General features: G+C 39.8%; 1 protein-coding gene across 2 annotated transcripts; it reads right to left on the bottom strand.

The window, feature by feature from the left end:
• Nucleotides 1–1,540: 1,540 nt before the first annotated feature.
• LOC119649017 (eukaryotic translation initiation factor 4E1) lies at nucleotides 1,541–16,819 on the bottom strand. 2 transcript variants are annotated; one of them, XM_038050969.1, is made up of 7 exons: nucleotides 16,617–16,819; nucleotides 11,499–11,657; nucleotides 11,207–11,427; nucleotides 2,887–2,961; nucleotides 2,732–2,834; nucleotides 2,580–2,667; nucleotides 1,541–2,491 (listed from the first exon to the last, which is right to left on the bottom strand). In XM_038050969.1, exons 2-7 carry the CDS (start codon nucleotides 11,538–11,540, stop codon nucleotides 2,331–2,333), a joined length of 690 nt encoding a protein of 229 aa, XP_037906897.1. In that variant the 5' UTR covers nucleotides 11,541–11,657; nucleotides 16,617–16,819; the 3' UTR covers nucleotides 1,541–2,330. The 2 variants fall into 2 exon arrangements, with proteins under 2 accessions (XP_037906897.1, XP_037906898.1); XM_038050970.1 differs by lacking the exon at nucleotides 11,499–11,657 and having other exon boundaries at nucleotides 16,617–16,818.
• Between the last annotated feature and the right edge of the window lie 1,380 nt (nucleotides 16,820–18,199).

Below are 18,199 nucleotides of genomic sequence, written 5' to 3'. Positions count from 1 at the left end.
GATTCCGTAGCCTACATAACCACGAAATCTATGAGCGATACCACGACCATTAAGTTGTGGGTAAAATCCGGCACAATAGGTTACGATGGGCGGGTCATTTAATACGTATGGATGAGGATGATTAGGTCGGAATATCTATGGTAGAAAAAGAAGACTAGGCAGACCCTGCCTGAGATGGAGTGATGGTGTAGGTCAGGACGCCAGACAGCTTTTAGGGATATCGAATTGGTGGACCTCGGCGCAAAACCGGGATGTCTGGAGTTCCTTATTAGAGCAGGCCTAGACCGGATACCGATTGTTACGCCGTTGATGATGATGATTGGTTTTAATAAATATATTTTTACTGTGATTTACGGCGATAACTTTATGACCGAATGGGGGGTCGTCAGTAACTCCGACGTTTTCGTGATGGAAAAAAACAGATGAAAGAGCCGCGTTCCAGGATGTGGATAAATTAACTGTTACTGAAATATCAACGACATTCAACGAAAACTGTAACACCATAGGAATAAGAATTCGATTCCTGTAAACAACAAAAACCGGTTGGACAATTAGGCCTCAGACCTGAACAGCAAAAATCGGAAGCTTTTCTTTCTTATGCATCACTGGAGATGAGAAGTAGCATCTTTGTGAAAATGTCGAACATCGCAGAATCGTTTGGAAGAACCAAATACCGCCATCGACATTAGGAACAGCATTTCACCCTCGTTAAGTTTAATTGTGGTTTGTGGTTGTATTATTCACTGGGAACTGTTATTACACAATCAAGCTCTAAGAGAATCTCGAGGCAATCTTGAAGGCAAAACTTTCGTCCCTAATGAATCGGGTTAACGTCATATTCCATCATAATAACGCTAGGCCTCACACCAAGGGGACTATGCTACGTGGAGAAAATAAAACTTGTAAGTAAAAACGGCCTGAGGTTATCTATTGTGTCGTGTGTTACAACCAGCGTAGTGGATAATGATAAAGTGACAGTGTGGTATTATTCCGATCGCCACCTTTTATGATTGCTGGAAAAGTTATATAACACCACGTGAAGTATCACCATCACATCATCACACAAATGAAAAAAAAAACCTCTAATGAAGATGGGCGGACACATCTGCACCCTTGCCTGAAAAGCCCCGGCCACCAGATGTCATTTTTTTTCTCCCGTGAGGACGACCTGCCTAAGAAATTTCACCTTTTCCGTATACGAGGTGTGGCTTCGCATATTGAAGGTGATAACAAGTAAATATATATGAAATCAGTGTCAGTCTTGTCTGAATTGTCTTCTTGTTCCACACTTACAAACTCTGAGAAAAAATACAGAGTTAGGTTGTCAGCAGTTACTTTCCTTTTGTCCGAATCTAACACCTATACAGACCTCACTTGCAGAGAAAAGCAACTTCCCATGACAACAACCAATGATCCTTAGATCAATCCTTCGGCAAGTGGTATTCCAAATAGCCTGGCAAAAGAAAAGTATTCCAAATGAGCACTAGCAAAAGTCCAACCCATAATTTCAATTCATTCTTTCCAGGAATGGCAGCACAAGTTTAATTTTAAAATATATCCATCATTTATTTGTTACAGTAATTATATTATGACATATATCATCTGATTATATTAACAAACTCAATCGTAAAAGGAAAGTAAGCAAATATGAAACTTATACAGGAAATTATCAAAACCGATATAGCGGCTACTTCAGCGAGATTGAAAGGGAAATGTGGCGAAAATGACAAGAGAACGCTTTGTGAACGAGCAAATTATTTTCTGAGTGAGAAATACTTGATTTGCATGTCGTGATTGGCTGGCTCAGCGGTTTTAATGTTTCTCTACCGTTTCTTCATGCTTTGCCTATTCGATTCTTTCAATTTTCTGATCTCATTTCTCAATCATTTGCTGCATGAAAAAATTAAAGGAAAGAAAAAAAATTCTATAAAATTTTCGCTTGGAAAATTTCTATTGAGAATACTAGGGTTCTGGTGAGTGGAAGATTGAAGTATAAATAAACATTATTTTCGTGCTTTTCTAGCATTTTTCTCGCTTATTGCCAATTCGTTCGGTAAAGTGTGATCAAGTTCGCATAATAATTATAAAGATATTTCATGACATTGTGGGGAATTAAGTTTTATGTTTGTTTTCTTTTCAATTGTTTTCCTAACGCAATAATAAATATTTTGTTTTTGTATCTGATCGACTCTTGCATTTATAATCATTCTAAATTCACTTCTCGTTAAATGTCTTATTCACAATTTACATCTTTTCCTTCACTATAACAATGAAAGTAAATGCGAAAATCGATAGTCGCAAAGTTCCGTACTGTAAGCAGTCATTGATGATTAGAGTACATATGTTGCCTTTACTGCTGACCCCTGCTTCACCATTGTGTCTTTATGCAACTGGTATTGCAGCTGATTTTTTTCTAACCGCAGTGCATCCCGCAGCTTTTGACCAATCTCAAGGGCAGCCTTCTCGTTCTGCCCATCTGCTGTCCAAATCGCTAAAAATAGAAATGAGGTAAGCAGTTGAAAGCATTAACCTGCCTCGAAGTAAGGCTAGCAAACAGCTGAAATGGCGCCGATACTTACAAATTTTATCGACTTTCGTTCGAATATTCACTACGGCGCCGCATATCTGGTCAGAATGTTCAAAGGCTTCCCCAATAAGACAAAGGAGCTGAAAAGGACGAAGGAATATACATTTACATATATTCTCATGCAAAACAGTTATAATGACCTACCACATCGAGCCAGAGATTATCTAAATCAGTTCTTCGTTGATTCTTATTCAAAGTAATTACCCAACGTCCTCCTTTCTTATTTGCCTCATCCTCCCACATTGGCCTGAAATGTAATGTTGTTATAAAGGTCGAAATTTGAAAATTTGAATAAATACCGGATTCCTTTTTTGAAAAGAGAATAATCGCTTCCTGCCTTAATTTCCGAAGCCAATTTAATGTGATTATACAAACTGTGAAAGAGAAAAAAAATCTATAAATTATGTATACCCGCATATTGATATGAATGATTCAAATCCCAGTTTGTTGGTGACCACTTGTATTCCTATACAAATGCTCTAATCTAAAATAGAACGAAATTGCAGTTCCAATTATTGCATACAAGAGCTGCACCAGTACTAACTCCGCTATTGACATAGCATGCTGGTCCCAAGCCCGGCAAAGTAGGAGGGTTTGAGGCCACGTAATTTGTACTATCCTCAGCAAAACTAAAATGCTGAGATCATCAAAGTGATAAATAAAGAATAGTTGGAGTTACCCTACTATGCTAAATCCTACCTGATCTCTTGGTGGCAGATCCCGCGAATGCAAGAAAATGCATTCACTGTTGTTAAGAACAAAATGGTCGTGTGTTTAGAGATCCTAAGCCTTGGAGAAATGCTAGGGTGTTCACCTCAGTTGATGCGGCAGCACGGGCCCCGGTCTTGACGAGAAATGGGCAAGGGTTCTTCACGCATGGATGGCGTCAGAGCGTAAGTAAATTTGTCCGAGCAAAACAAATACGTGTCTGCTGATGACTATATCGGCATTGCAGGCGACCTTAATGGTGGAAAAGGGTTTGTAACACGCAATGAGGGTGGCGAGCGTATAGCCTTTGTGAGCACTTATAACTTTGTACTTGTGAATACATGGTTCATAAAACGATTGCCACAGCTTCCTATATTTTATAGCGGGAATAGTAAAATGCAAATCGAGTATATTCTCTTAAGACCCCGACAAAACAACATTGGCCATTGATTGCCGTCTTGCGAATCAAGCCACCGATAAAGCAACCTGAGGCACGCAGTGGCCAGCCGCGTATTAAATGGTGGTGATTTTGTGAGAAGAAAAGAAAAATTATCTCACGCGATTACCAACCATTAGGAATGTCGAAGAATCGTGGAACCAAGTTAAAACACGGTCCACAGAGCGGCCTATGCAACTCTCGGGGTTACCAAGCCAGGTAAGCCGTTAATCAATCCAGAATGCCAACCAACGCAAAGAAAGCGATCACTATCACCCGAACGGTCCACTAAAAATATCTTTACGATAAACTGGACACTCGTGATTGCCGACATTTTGAACAATTTCTCTTGTCAGCTGAAATCAAAGGAGCAATAAAAGGAATGAAATCAGGGAAAGCCACAGGGCCTGAGGACATCACATCCGAGCTCCGGAAAGCGAAGAGCTAGGACCCAATACTGCAGTTCCCTGAATTCTTCAATCGGGTTGAGGAAAGCAAAACACCATCTGACTGGCAAGAAAAAAATAGTTCCATATTCTAAAAGAAAAATTGTCCATCAGAATGTTCAAATTACCGTCCGTTCCGGTTGCTGTCCAATACCATGAAGATTTTTGAATTCATTCTTGACAATCGTCAAATAATCGGGTATGGTCATGTAATTCGTGCTAACGACAGTTTACTTGTCAAAATTGGTCTGAATATCGAAGTCGATGATAAGCGATCAAAAGGTCGGCCGAAAACAACGATGGCTTGATACACTGCATGGGGATTTGAAAGCCTCGCGACTTCATCCAGATCAGGGCTTTGATAGAACAACAAATTTTATAAAATGGTGCAAACAATCACAACGAGCCGACCCTGCTTATGAACAGATCAAAGACTAAAAGAACTACCTAACTTTTGTTTCTTATGCCACCATTTACTCCCACCCCAAACTTCATGTCAATCGGTCTTGACTGAAAGAATTCGAAAGTCACACCAAATTTTACAGCTTTGATGATTGGACCATATGCATTCCATACATTGCAAGCTCTCTTAGCTGATGTGGCCATAGATAGTTCCAAGTTTGAGATTGAATTGAATTCGCAATTAAGAATTGACTTAGCATTCTCTGTAGAAACAATGAATAATCGTTCCGGAAAAGCTCCCTTCTTCCTTTTTAGCCGTCCAGTAACTAGATAAGCCCGTCTGAATTGAATTTGCCATTTTAATTGATTTTAGAATTGCTCCAAGTGGAGTCAAATCACCATGTAGAATATCAAGCCATTATTATTTTAGTCGCCCCCCCCCCTTTTAGTCGTTTGTAATCAACCCAGGCCAATCTCACCGAGTTCTCGTCAGTGTGAATTACATGCGTCATGTAATCAAATGCGCCTCTCACACAACTTTTCCACGATAGATAGCGTGTTACTCCATTGATCCAATGCAATATCTGCCTTCTTTACTGCGAGGCGCCGTTCATTGTCTTTAAAATTCGGTCATCACTTATAACCATAGAGAACGAAACGACATTGCGATCGATATAGATTCCATACGTTGGCTGATAGCATTGACCCGAGATACTTACTTGCTCAAATTTCGGCAGGTCACTATCACAGTCAGTGATAGTGCATGTTTCGTTAGGATTGATCAACAAAAAAAAACTCCCATTCTATTTAGATCCAGTCGGAGTCCGCTCTGCGGGAGGCGATCATTCCACTTTCAAACAAGCTGCTCAGCTTTCTTATGAGACGTTATGAAAACGTTTGCATGGAGCAGTGTGTAGGGCGGCACCGGCAGTAACAAGAATAAAGAGGACTGGCGAGGGTACTTCGTTGATGAACAACAGCGACACGAAGCAGTTTTGATAAGCTTGCCACATTTCCAACTTTACTCTTTGGATCGCGCAATTTAATCCAGCACATGATTTTCTCTAGCACTAGGTGTTGCCGGAGTGTTACCAGGTGAGTTTGTGTGACTAGATTTTGACCTAGTAGTCTCTAGGGTTGCATGGATCGTATTTTTATAGATTAATTCCACTTTTCTATTACACCCGCAATTACTACTAATTCCTGTCTCATTCCTATTGCAATTAAAGCAGTGATTTTACCATATTTTCCTTACTTCATGCGATCTGCTTTCTAACTTATTCCTTGCGGTATAGTTTCGAGTTTCTTATGCCTTGGTCTGGAGGTTAAAGTCTGTGGTAGTAGTGGTTTTTGGAAGGAAGAATCTAACTTTTACGCTGTGCAATGGCAGGCTCTCATTATTTACAAAATATTTGTCCAATAATGATTTGATGTTTTTGAAACACCGTGATGTCGCATGTTTCCTGATTATGACGAGTGCCAACTTCGAGTTTTTAGTATTTTGGCAATAATGGTGTGTTGAATTTGAGGAATTGATTTTTTTGGCATCAATTATATCTATATATACATACACAAACACAAACTGATTATCAGATATTCCGAGTCGTTCGGAAATTACAGTGGCAAATAGGGACTCTCGTCGTACGTCAAGATTATGTCGAACGCCGTAATGAATCCTAATTTTACCGAGCCGAGAGACGTTCGAACCCTTCGCTAAAAAAGTTTATGGGCTAGATATAGCAGATTAATAGTCAGTTAAGATTGTATGGTTAATAACTACATTTTAATTTTTAAAAGAATTTTTCCCGAAACCACAGGTTGAAAATAGGGTGCCACCATAGGCCAAAACCTATCCAATCAAATTTATTTATTATCTTCCTTCAAAACTCCTCCCTACTCAGCGTATTGCGGATCGTCTTCATGAATTTTCCACCGTACTCCCAAATTGCTCTTGGAGCTAGCATGTGGCTCACGATATTCTCGCCTGGCAACAGTGCCCCAGCGACAGTTTTCCCCTGTGCTCTGTGCGCGACAAAATGGAATCTTCAAGACTGAAGCGTTCAAGATATGCTTTAAACCTTCCGTGGCCGCTTGGAAATATCTGGGATAATTCTCTAAATCTAAGCTAGTTTCAGTCCGTGCTGATTGCCAACTATAGGCAGTATTGGGAATATTTATATTCGTAAATACGGACAAATTCGTACGAATGTTTTCTATGAATACGAATACGAATGCATTCGAATTCGAAAAAGTAAATATCTGGGTATTTACATAAGTGAACACGAATACGGTTGTATTGTCATGTCCGAACGAGAATACAAACGTATTCGTATTTACGAGTGGGAATACAACACTCACTATAGGTATAGCACTGGACGATTGCATATGTTGCGCCGCATAGTTCAAGATCTTCCTTTTTGTAGCCTTTATCCCGTTTACAAGCGAAGCCAGCTCGTCGTAATTGGTTGCGCCATTTTATTTTATCAAAGGACTGATATCAATCACCATTCAACTATCAAGCCAACATTGTTTCGGCCGGCCTTTGTGTCGGTCGCCATCCACTTCGATGTTCAGAACAAGATTGGTAAGTGAATTCTCGTTAGCACGAATTACATGACCATAGTATCGAAGACGCTTATAGCGATTTTGTTACCATCGGTGGAACCCCAGATTAATCGTGGATGTCCTCATTCCCTGTCACGCCACTAGTCTAACGCAACATTTTCGTCTCCATTACCGCAGGACGCCGTTCAGTATCTTTTATAGTCGGCCGACACTCATCATAGAGGGCGGACGACACTGAGGTAAATTTTAGACTTGATACGTTCGTTGATACGTCGACCACAAAGAATATCAACTGTGGAACGCCACTTCATCCAAGGTTGCGCTAATGCGTGAAAAATTTTTATAACGCAGTTCTCCATTGACTGATAGCGTTGATCCAAGATACTTTAATCGCTGTTCTAGGCAGGTCACTACCACTGACAGTGATAGTGTATGTTACATGGGGATCCGTCGACAAAAATTCGATTTTATTTAGATTTAATCTGAGACCGCATTGCTTTAGGCGATCATCCATTTTTGGATGGATTTTTTGCTCCAGATCCATGCTATTACACGCTAGGAAAACGAAAACTTCATCTTTATAGAGCGCTGGACATTGGATGTCCCATGCGACAGTTTCAATAAAAAGAGAGGTTGAGAGGCCGTTTCCTTGATGAACGCCGACAGAAACTCGAAGCGGTTTTGATACACCGCCACACTTCGAACTTTACTTTTCGGGTCATAGTAGAGCAATTGAACCCAGCGCACAAGTTCCTCTGATACTAGGTGTTGTCGTAGAGCATATCAGATGAGTTCATGTGGCACACGGTTACTAACTCGCCTGAAATTTAATTTTTGTTCGATCGTGACCTCTAGGACTTTGTTCTGAATATGTTTTACTCGTCAATTTCAATTTTTACGTGTCTGCCTCAGACAATAGGCAAAAGTCAGCGTCTGCATCTGTTTCAGACAAAGTCGTCATATAATAGTCTCACTCAGACACCAGAAAGTCAAATGCCTGTATCGATCTTAGACAACAGGCGTACAAGTCTCCGTATCGCCCTCAGCAGAGAGACAAATGTTTGTTTGTGCCAAACGTATCTACAATCCCTGTTCATTGAATTAGGCCCGGTCGATTTATTTACAATTTTCTGTCAATTCGAGTACTTTTAATTAGGGTAATTTTGCGTTAACTATAACGATCTCCCATACCCTTTGACGCTTCTCCGAGAAATAGTTCCATCACCTCATTTACCTTTTAACTTTTCTTTGAGATTTTCATAAAAGTATTTAAACTACTTAAACCACTATTCATCATTCTTTTGTAAATATTTTACTGAAGAATTGTGCTAAGTTGTTTGGAGGTACAGAAAAGGTGTGGTTTTGAAGACGAAAGTGTTCAATTTCTGTAATTCCGTAAAATTTCAAGATGGATAAATGTAAAGACATTAGTCCTGGAAAAAGAAGTGTGGTGCTGGCTTTAATAATGACCAACATGTTTTTCTTTTGAGATATCGCGAGGAGGCAAAAAGTCTCTCATCAAACAGTGAGCAGAATTGATGGGATGAACAAGGGCAAGTCCGCAACAAACGGAAAAGTGGCCGCGATAAAAAGAAAAGGACTCCTGGAATGAATTGCACTATCATTGCACAGGCTGGTGACAAGCGTTTTTCTACTTTAAGGACTTCGCATCAGGAACTTCAAGAAGAGAGAATACACATTTTGAAAATGACATTAAGGAGAAGCCATACGAAGGAAATTTAAGATTGAGAAGATCGGCGAAAAAGCCAAAGCCAAAATAAAGAAAGCTAGGCTGGAGTTTGCAAGGCCCTAATGGCATTAAATCTTTAAAGAATGGAAAAAGATATTTTCTTGAAAGCATATTTAAAAATTTAGCGACGAATGTAAACTGCAGGCGATTACATAGCGCCACCAATATGTTTGAAAGAGACCATCAGAGCGGTTTAGTGAAGGTTGCTTTGTGGCAAGGATAAAAAATCCATCAGCAACGACGCTGGATGTGCCATGTATCTCGACCGATGGATCTAGATTTCATGAAAGAAAGAATGGACTCCCGCAAGCACCAAACGGTCATTGCTGACATCTTTTAATTACCTGAGGCACTACAATATCCCGATTCTTCCTTGGTCTGGCAATTCTCCCGATTTTAACCTATTGAAATCGAAAGTATACCCCCCCCCCCTTTCCTAATCCCACTATTGACGCACCCAAACAAAAATTGTCGATATCTCGGGAAATAACGACGTTATCAAGGATATAATTAACCGCTGCTATGAAAGTATGCAAAACAGAATAAGAAGTGTTATTAATGGTTCGAAAAACTATTGATATATAAGAATGTATTTGCTTTTATCGTTAATAAAATAATAGAGAACGCAAAGAATTTATTTACGTCTGGACGATCGTCCTGCAATGTATTGATCAACAAGGACCACCACCCCCACATTATATCTTTCAGCATCCCTATCAGAAAATATCACAGCCAATCGCATTTGCATTTAATAATAATAATCGTTGGCGCAACAATCCATATTGGATCAGGGCCTTGAAGTGTGTTAGAGCACTTCATTCAAGACCGACGGTACACTAGGAGGCAATGTGGTCAGCATTGCGCTCGCCCGAGATTATTACCCTGATTTGACTCAGGTACTCATTCACAGCTGAGTCGACTGGTATCCGACGTCAAATCACGATACAAATTCCACTGCCACCAGTGAGATTTGAACCGCGACCTTCCGTACGACAGCCTTGCGCACAGCTATCCGGACACATTTGCATTTAATGCAACCAATAATATATGTTCATAGACAAATTCGATCGACAACACTGGCTCTCGGTGCATATCAATCAATATTATGGGAAATTTTTTCTAATCGCGCCCAAAACAGTCGCACAAGCTTTTTATTTCTTCGGCCAATGCAGTTGAAATGAATAAGATTCCACACGTACATTTCTATCAGAAAGTACTTTCGTCAAATCTAAAACGATACCTTGTCCTTGTGTTGTAAGCATAGTCCACATTTTGATTCCATATTTGACAACTTTGAATGGAATGTACTTCCTAAACAAATAGCGCCCACAGTTTGGAATCAACCGTTCATTGACATTTTCAGTGTTCTATTGGCCGAACACATTTCTAATAATGGCCAATTCATCATGAACACCAGAAGTCAACCGTTCTTCATGATCAAACAACTGAAATGCAATTTCGAACACTAACAACACTAACACTTCAATGGCATTCTAGCTCTCATTTTCCTTTTTCCCATTTCAAAATTGTGTCAAATACTCCCCATATAAGCGATATACCTTTCCAAGAAATCAAAATATGCATACAAAGTAACAAAATTGAAATTTTCAAATTTCTGAATCTGACCGCAGATACCAGTGTTTTTCAAGCAGAATAAAGCTATTTTACAAAAATCCAGCACATTCCAACGAATGGGTTTTATTAAATTGAACGTGAAACTCGAAAATTGTATACCACCATATACAAGGAGCCGGCGAGGGTTAATAGAGATTTCATTAAATACGAAATCTTTTCGTCGTACTATCAAATGGTCAAATGGCAGCAGACCAAGAAAGTCCTGCAACTTCTTTAAGTTTGCGATTTAAATAGTTCGAAATAACGAGACTCGGCTGAATTAAAGACTTCTTCTACTTCCTTGAGAGGAAACGTATTTAAAACAAACGAATTAATGGAACCTGCTGTTTTTTCAAGAAAACCAAAGTTTAATAATGAAATATGTCTAACGTGCTCCAAACAAACATCCATGCCTTTTGTAGGTATATCAATTACAACAAAATAACCAGTTTTTGGGCAGTTCTTGATTTTACCCTTGAAAGCGATCTTATTATAAAACGAAGCCATGTACCTGCTTTTTCGCTTCTTGTTCAGAAAACCCTTGACGAATTATATGAAATAAACCCCATTTATTTTTATTATTGCTACCGTGAGTAGAAACAACAATGGTTGCAAAAAAATTCCCGAAATAATTTTAAATCCATTCTACTCTCCGAGTCTTTGGTTGGCAACTTCATTTGGCATAAAGTAAAACTTACCTCCAAAAATCCTCTACTGTGTCAAAGCTTGTGATTTCATTTTGTAGTTCCTCCCATGATTTTGTTCGATCATTTTCCAAGTACCAAAGAGTCCAAACATTTTGCAAGGGATGTCTGATCAAACATTCAGGTGGAATTTCGGTCACTGCTGTGGCTGCTCCTTGTTGTTGGTCTTTGGAATCTTCTTTGATGTCTCTGCCTGAAGTCTTCTTCTCGGCATTCTAAGTGAGGAAGAGAAAATTCTGAATCGCATTTGAACTGTTAACAGATAGATGGATCGTGAGCTTATTACGTAATAGTATTGTCTTCTTTTCTTGAACATTTGCTTCAACATACTTTCAATCTCGCTCACTCAAAAAATAAAACAAACACCACAATCTTCGACACACTTCTTCTTTGCCTCCTCTCAAAATCAACACTTGTGCTCTCCCACGCTTATATTCTTTTATTACTACGTTATATGAAAAGAGAAAATTGTTTAACTACATTCAATATTCCTGCGTTTCAACTTGATCACAATGTCGCTGATAATTATTGTAAAAGTTCAAAGAAAGGGTTGGTTTCGTCAGCAAGTGATGTGCAGTCAATGCTCGGGCAAAAGTATCCACATCACAAATTTGGTTTTTTGGAAAAAGCGAACAAAATAACACCATTAAGATCCGTTTTAATAAATTATACAAAAAAATTTTTTGTTCGTTAACAAACTTGCTACAAAGTTGTATTGAGAACCAAATGACAGAGTTTTAATATTTCGGGGTCCAAAATGTTAAATTTGTTAAAACGATCTGAATTTTCAATTGTTTCAAAACGTTATGTCAACGTTTAAAGGCGTTTGCTTAGACCATACGCGAGTCGGTTGCTTGAATGAAAAACTAGTAATTTGTCAAAGTGCTTTGATGCAAAGTAGTTTACCTAAATGCATGCGAACGAAATCTGGGTAGCTGGCGAGGATTTTCTAGGTGGGTAGAGTTTCATAAGCCACCCTGGAGTCGTGATTTGATAAAGCAATTCGACCAGATTTTGAGAATCAAATCAAAAAGAATTAATTACAAATCCAACTTTATATTGTCATTCTCTTTCCTCGATGGTACAATGACAAAGGAAGTGCAATGAAAACCAAATTGATTAACTTTGACAATCTTGAGAAGTTATGATTAAGAAAAAAATTGAGCAAATCCATAAAACGCCAGATAATCAGTCTTATATCTCAGCTTGTGTTAACTAACTGACCAGGCTCCAATAAAAAGAGTAAAATTTTTAGTGTGAAGTTAAAGACGATTCTCAAATACACATTGAAGAAGAGAACGAATGATTCCCACGCACTCTTCCTTTTGCGTTCTTTGAGAGCTTCCGTTACACCATTAAACAAGTCGGAATACCGGAAGCTCGCGCTCGGGTATAAAGGTTTTGTGATCATCTTATGTAAGAAATTTCAACGCACATTTTTCTATCCGTATATAGCTACAAATCTACATATTCCTTCATATTTTTCCAAACTACGAAACATACGTACATATTACAGCCATAGATATTACGCTCACCCGTGCCGGGTAAATTTCTAAAATGTGGAAATATACTAGTATTAACTTTATTTGTGCAGATATAGGAACCGGATATATTTCGAGGCCTAGATTTCGTAGAGATGCATTGAGAGAGATGTGATTTTTTTCAGATTTTTCGGTTGGATAGGTTCTGAGAACAAGACCTGTTACACTTTTTGGGAATCATATTTTGAGCCCCCACTCCCCTATGTTTCACCCAATATCAGATATTAAATCAGTTTCAGAAAGTACTAATTGAGACCTCCTCCATTCACATATATGGGGAGCCCCCCTTAAACTTAACACAAAATGGCGCCACTGAATGTAAAGGGAACACCAGATTACATATTCTCACCAATTTTCATGACAATCAGTCTAGCCGTTTCCGAATAAATCGGGTGTGACAGACAGACGGACAGACAGACACCGTTTTGTTTCACACAGCACCTTAAAAAAGGGAATGATTTAATAACCGGTTGGCGCATTTCACGATTCATTTCTTTATGGTCTAAGCGACACGGAGCCTGATACCAAGAAAGATGGTTTCTAGCAACTACTCGACCCAAAGACCCGTAATGTGCTTGAACACGACTGTGAACAGCAAAGAAGAAACCGCAACCAGTACTATTAGGCTATAGGCGTTGGCACACGCAAACAGGTTGGCGAGCATATTGTAAATTGCAAAATCAAAGTCACTCATCACACTGTGTGGTTGTAAATAGATGATTTATTAAGACGTTACCTGCGAGCGCCGTATATGCTACGGTGCTGAAAGTCTCTTCTCAGACACTATATACCACATTCACACTTTTTGATGTAGTTAGAGAATGCTTTTTCCCTGACCATGGTAGGGACTTGCAAAGTAACAAAGTAGCTATCCGTGAGTTTTTTCATTGGAAAAAGTATTAAAGTAACAAATATTTGATAATCCATTAATACCAACTTAAAACGGAACTCATTTGTAGAAAAAAATTCCTCCACGAAGAAGGCTTACGCTTATCCCCGCCCGTAGTCAACGTGTTAAACGATTGCCTCAACTTCTTGCCTTTTGTACAGGGACAATAAGAAGGAAATCCACCGCACTGACCCTGGCCAAAAAATTACAAATATTTCTAAATTTCATCACTTTCTGTATTTTATCTTTCTTCTTGGGTAGGATCGTAGGCTAATAATATTTATTGGTCTGAATAACTGAATTATTTTACGGTAATAAAACGAAGGGCTGATCCTTTTCCAGGTTAGGAAGTATAAAAAGACGGATCAGAGGTTCCAATTGTTAATGTGCTTTGGGTAAGTTAACAGTGTCCTTTCAGTGGCTTAATTGAAAAATGTGTATTAGTTTTGTTTTGATTTTACAATTTTGTGGTGGTAAATAATGAAATACTGTGTAAGTAGTGAGATTGGCGTATTTGGAAATATTATTACGGTAAAAAAATCATATTTTGGAGCAGAGATTTTATAATGTAGGAAAAAACTAACACCTCCAATGAAATAAACTTCTAATCTCTTGTACTACTGAGAACAGGAAATCAGTTTCACCTTATGTAGTGGTCCAGAACTTCGTCGATTTCTTCTAAGCGGGCAAATTGTGGACGAAGAAAGAAGACCAGTAATAGGCCAGAAAGGAAAATTGTGGCAATTGTTACTGCGAACTACAGGGCTTCTTTGTGGGAGCTCAATAAACGGAGTCATGATTCCTGCGTAGAAATTTTGGAGTGAACTTTGTAGGAGAATGAAGAGTGCCAGCTTTCAACGCAGGCCATGGCCATGCGAAAGGAGCAATATAAAATGGTGAAATTCGGATTTTAGACACCTACGTTTATCTTTTTGCAAGATGGCAATCCATGCCATGAGAAAAAAATCCCTTTATTTCCATGTCTTTTTCCTTTTAGGAGGGGGTCGGCCTGTCTTGTTCCGTTCCGCCATTCTACACTGTTAAAGGTTTGATTTGGATGGAGCCGGGCACCATCCAGCATATCAAGTCACCGTTGTTTTGGACGTTTCCCATTGGCGTCGATGTTCAGACCAATCTTGTATGCAAACGACGTTGCGGCATTTGTTGCCTGACGCATTGTTGAACAGGCTCAAAGCAGACTTAGCATATTGATGCGACGGGTAAGCGGATGGATGACTGCTCACGGTTTCAGCCTTGCGCTGGAAAAAACCAAAGTAGTCATCTTGACTAGAAGGAGAATCCCGACCCTGCGTCCCATATCGATCGACTATGACTTCAGCGGTTAAATACCTTGGTTTAATGCTCGACTCGAAAATGAGCTTCTTCGAGCAAATCATCGGTTAATGGCGAATGTCGGGGGCCCTTTATCAACTAGGAGACGTCTCCTTAAGGGGGCAATGCAGTCGGTTCTGCTCTATAGTGCGGAGGTATGGGCTGATGCTCTTGATAAGGAGGTACATCGTAAACGCCTTGCTCAAGTGCAGAGGCGGGGACCTTTGCGAGTGGCTTCTGCTTATCGCACCGTCTCCGAATCAGCTGTGATGGTGATCGCGGGAGTGATCCCCGTTGCCCTCCTTGACAAGGAGCGCAAAGCTATCTACCGCCGTATGGATGAAAATTTAAGAGAGATGATTGCCCGTGAGGAACGCACCCTTACGGAGTGCCAACTTTCTTGGCAAAATGAGCCAAGGGGCAGATGGACTGTGCGGCTCATCGACAAATTAGACCCACGGTAAGATTGATTACTTTCTTACCCAACTTTTAAGTGAGCATGGGGTTTTCAGTCATACCTGCACAGGATTGGGAAGACACGATCCCCTGATTGTGTGTTCTGCAATGGAGTGGCGGACGACGCTGAACTCACTTTTTTCTCTTGCGAGAGGTGGGACCGCTTTCGTCAGCAGCTTTATGCAGACCCGAGAAGTCCTCTTCAGACAACATTGTCAGAGAGAAGCTGAAGAGGCTGGCAGCTGGTATCTTATTGCGCATTATGTTCGGGCTTTTCTTAATGCGAAGAAGATCGAATTGGACCGGTAGAGAGATCGGACGGTAAGGGTATCCCTGACCTAACAACAACTCCTTTCCTCCTCTTCCCTACCGTTGGTGAAAGAAATTCCCTGACTTGAAGGCTCCCAAATCCGGGAGAGGTATTCCGACAGCGTACTGTTGCGGGAGTCCAACACTCATAAACGCATTCACCTAGCCTACTCCCAAAAAAAAAAGGCATTTGTTCAAAAGAGGTCTAAGAGAAGGATCGAAGTGATGATGATACTGAGGCTCACGCGTGTTTGCTGGAGGGAACAATTCGCCGATTCCATCTATCCCATAACATTGGAACTGAGAATTGCTAGAAATCGAAAGTTTCACCTTTTCCATTTTCTGTTGCATGAATAAGATGACTTTTCCCTGTCTACAGCTTTCCAGCGGATGCGAGCGGACACCTACATTTACAGGCAAAACTAAGGCACTTGTCATGAAGAACAAGAAACCGGTGATTGGACTGGAGAAAGTGCACGTCAAGTTGCTGGCCACTGTCTGTAGACTTCATTAAAGAAAAGGTGAAACTGAGCCGGGAACGGAAAATAATAATGACATCACTAAGTACATAGAAGCCCCCAGAACAGGTGCATTCTTGCACCTCCCACGTACATTTCTTCATTAATTAACCTAAAAAAGCAGCGGAGAGTTCGGGATCTGTCAGAAATGTCACCTTTACTGCTACGTCTCGAGCACGCACACCGCCACCTCGATTTGCCGTAAATGGGGGCCTGTTTTCACGAATCAATGCAATTACGGTAAAATCGTCAAGAACCAATTTCAATATGCCCCAAAAACTGTCCCGATATGTATTCAAATAACTTCCATACAACGCGATCGAATTCTACACGGAAATTTATTTTGTTTATGAAATTACCTCAGCGTCAGATGCCGTTGATAATACCATCTTGAAACACTTTGTAGAAACTTTTCGTTTTAAAATATATCGTCGCTGAACAAATCTAGCAGTCGTAAGAAAGTTGCTTTTTTCCTAAATTGTTCTAAAAAACTCCGCGGAAATATTGAAGACACGTCCGACTACCAAAATGCCCGACAATGCAACCGAATGAAGTTAGTTATATTTTCCTGGGTTACTTGATACGATTGGCTCTGACGGCTAGTATAACAGTTTTGAAGCGCGCAATTTATTTTCAAATGAAAGCATCAAATCTAGTCAATTGGCTTAAAAAACTTAGATGAAGATTCTTCTACAATATTCACAAGTGTGAAAAAGATTTGACGATTTGAATATAACACATACTTTTAATTTACTTTAAGTTTAAGTAACATAAAATGACAAACAGGTTTATGCAACCCGCTTAAAAGCCCATACTTTGTAACTCTGCAAAGTATGTTATTAAATAGTTTCAGTTTTCCAATTGATGCGCTTTTCTTAATGGATATCTTCTCCATTTTCACTAAAACACGTCATCCACTATTAGTACGAGCTGCGTGCAAGAATTCATTTGCGCATTCTTACCCGTTTCGTTTAAAATGCAAACTTTTACGGTAATTATTAAAAAAGCGACCTCTTCCCGATTTTTAAGGTTACCTTATTGGAATCAATTCAATGTGTTCGGAAGCGGCCGAACCTATTGTCATGAAATTTAATGAGAACGTCTGGTCTGTGAATCCCTTTACATATAGCAAGTGGCACCATTTTCTGTAGAATTTAAGGAGTCCCTCTACAAGCTTACTCTATGATTCTTTGTGCCTTTCACCGACGCAAGAACTAAGGGATCTGGTAGAGTATGCAGAGTAGATTATGGCCTTGAGCTTTTAATAGGTTGTGATGCGAACGCTCAGCATATTTGTTGGAGCAATAGCAAATGCAATCCTCGAAGAGAGAAGCTGTTTGATTTCATCACTTCAGCTGGTCTGATGAGGGGCCCACCTTACGCTCGTGGAGCAAGAAGAAGGAAGTAATTGACCTAACAATCGGCACTTAAAAGTTATTAAAGTTGATTAGAAACTGGCGAGTGCTAAATGAAGTCTCACTCTCAGACCACCGTTACTTAGAATTTAATCTGACTATTGCAGGTGAACAGCCTGTAATACAAAGACGGAATCCGGAATCGGAAGGACTCTTTTGACGATAGAAGATCAATTGAAAACTCTGAATCGCACACTTTTAGAATGCTTTGAAGAGGCTTGACCTATTTCCCGAGACCAACCTGGTAAAACTGTTGCATGGTGGAACCGAGAACTGCAGAGACTCGGAAAATCAACCATATGACTTTTAAATCGTGCTTGCAAAAGCAATAAAGACGAAGGCTGGCTAAACTTCCGGTACTCATAGCGTGAATATAAGAGGTTCGTAAAACGTTCGAAACAAGAATCTTTAGAGCATACTGTGAGGAATTGGGAAGTGAAAGGGATATTTCTAGGTTGTGCAGAGTCCTTAATAAGGATGAGTCGGTCAAGTTGGACTCTCTTAGAAAACCGGTTGGTATTTGCACA

The sequence above is a fragment of the Hermetia illucens genome, chromosome 2, assembly GCF_905115235.1.
Source record: "Hermetia illucens chromosome 2, iHerIll2.2.curated.20191125, whole genome shotgun sequence".
Lineage (NCBI taxonomy): Eukaryota > Metazoa > Arthropoda > Insecta > Diptera > Stratiomyidae > Hermetia > Hermetia illucens.
Note: the sequence above shows the minus strand (reverse complement) of the source record. Positions and strands in the feature narration are given on the sequence as shown.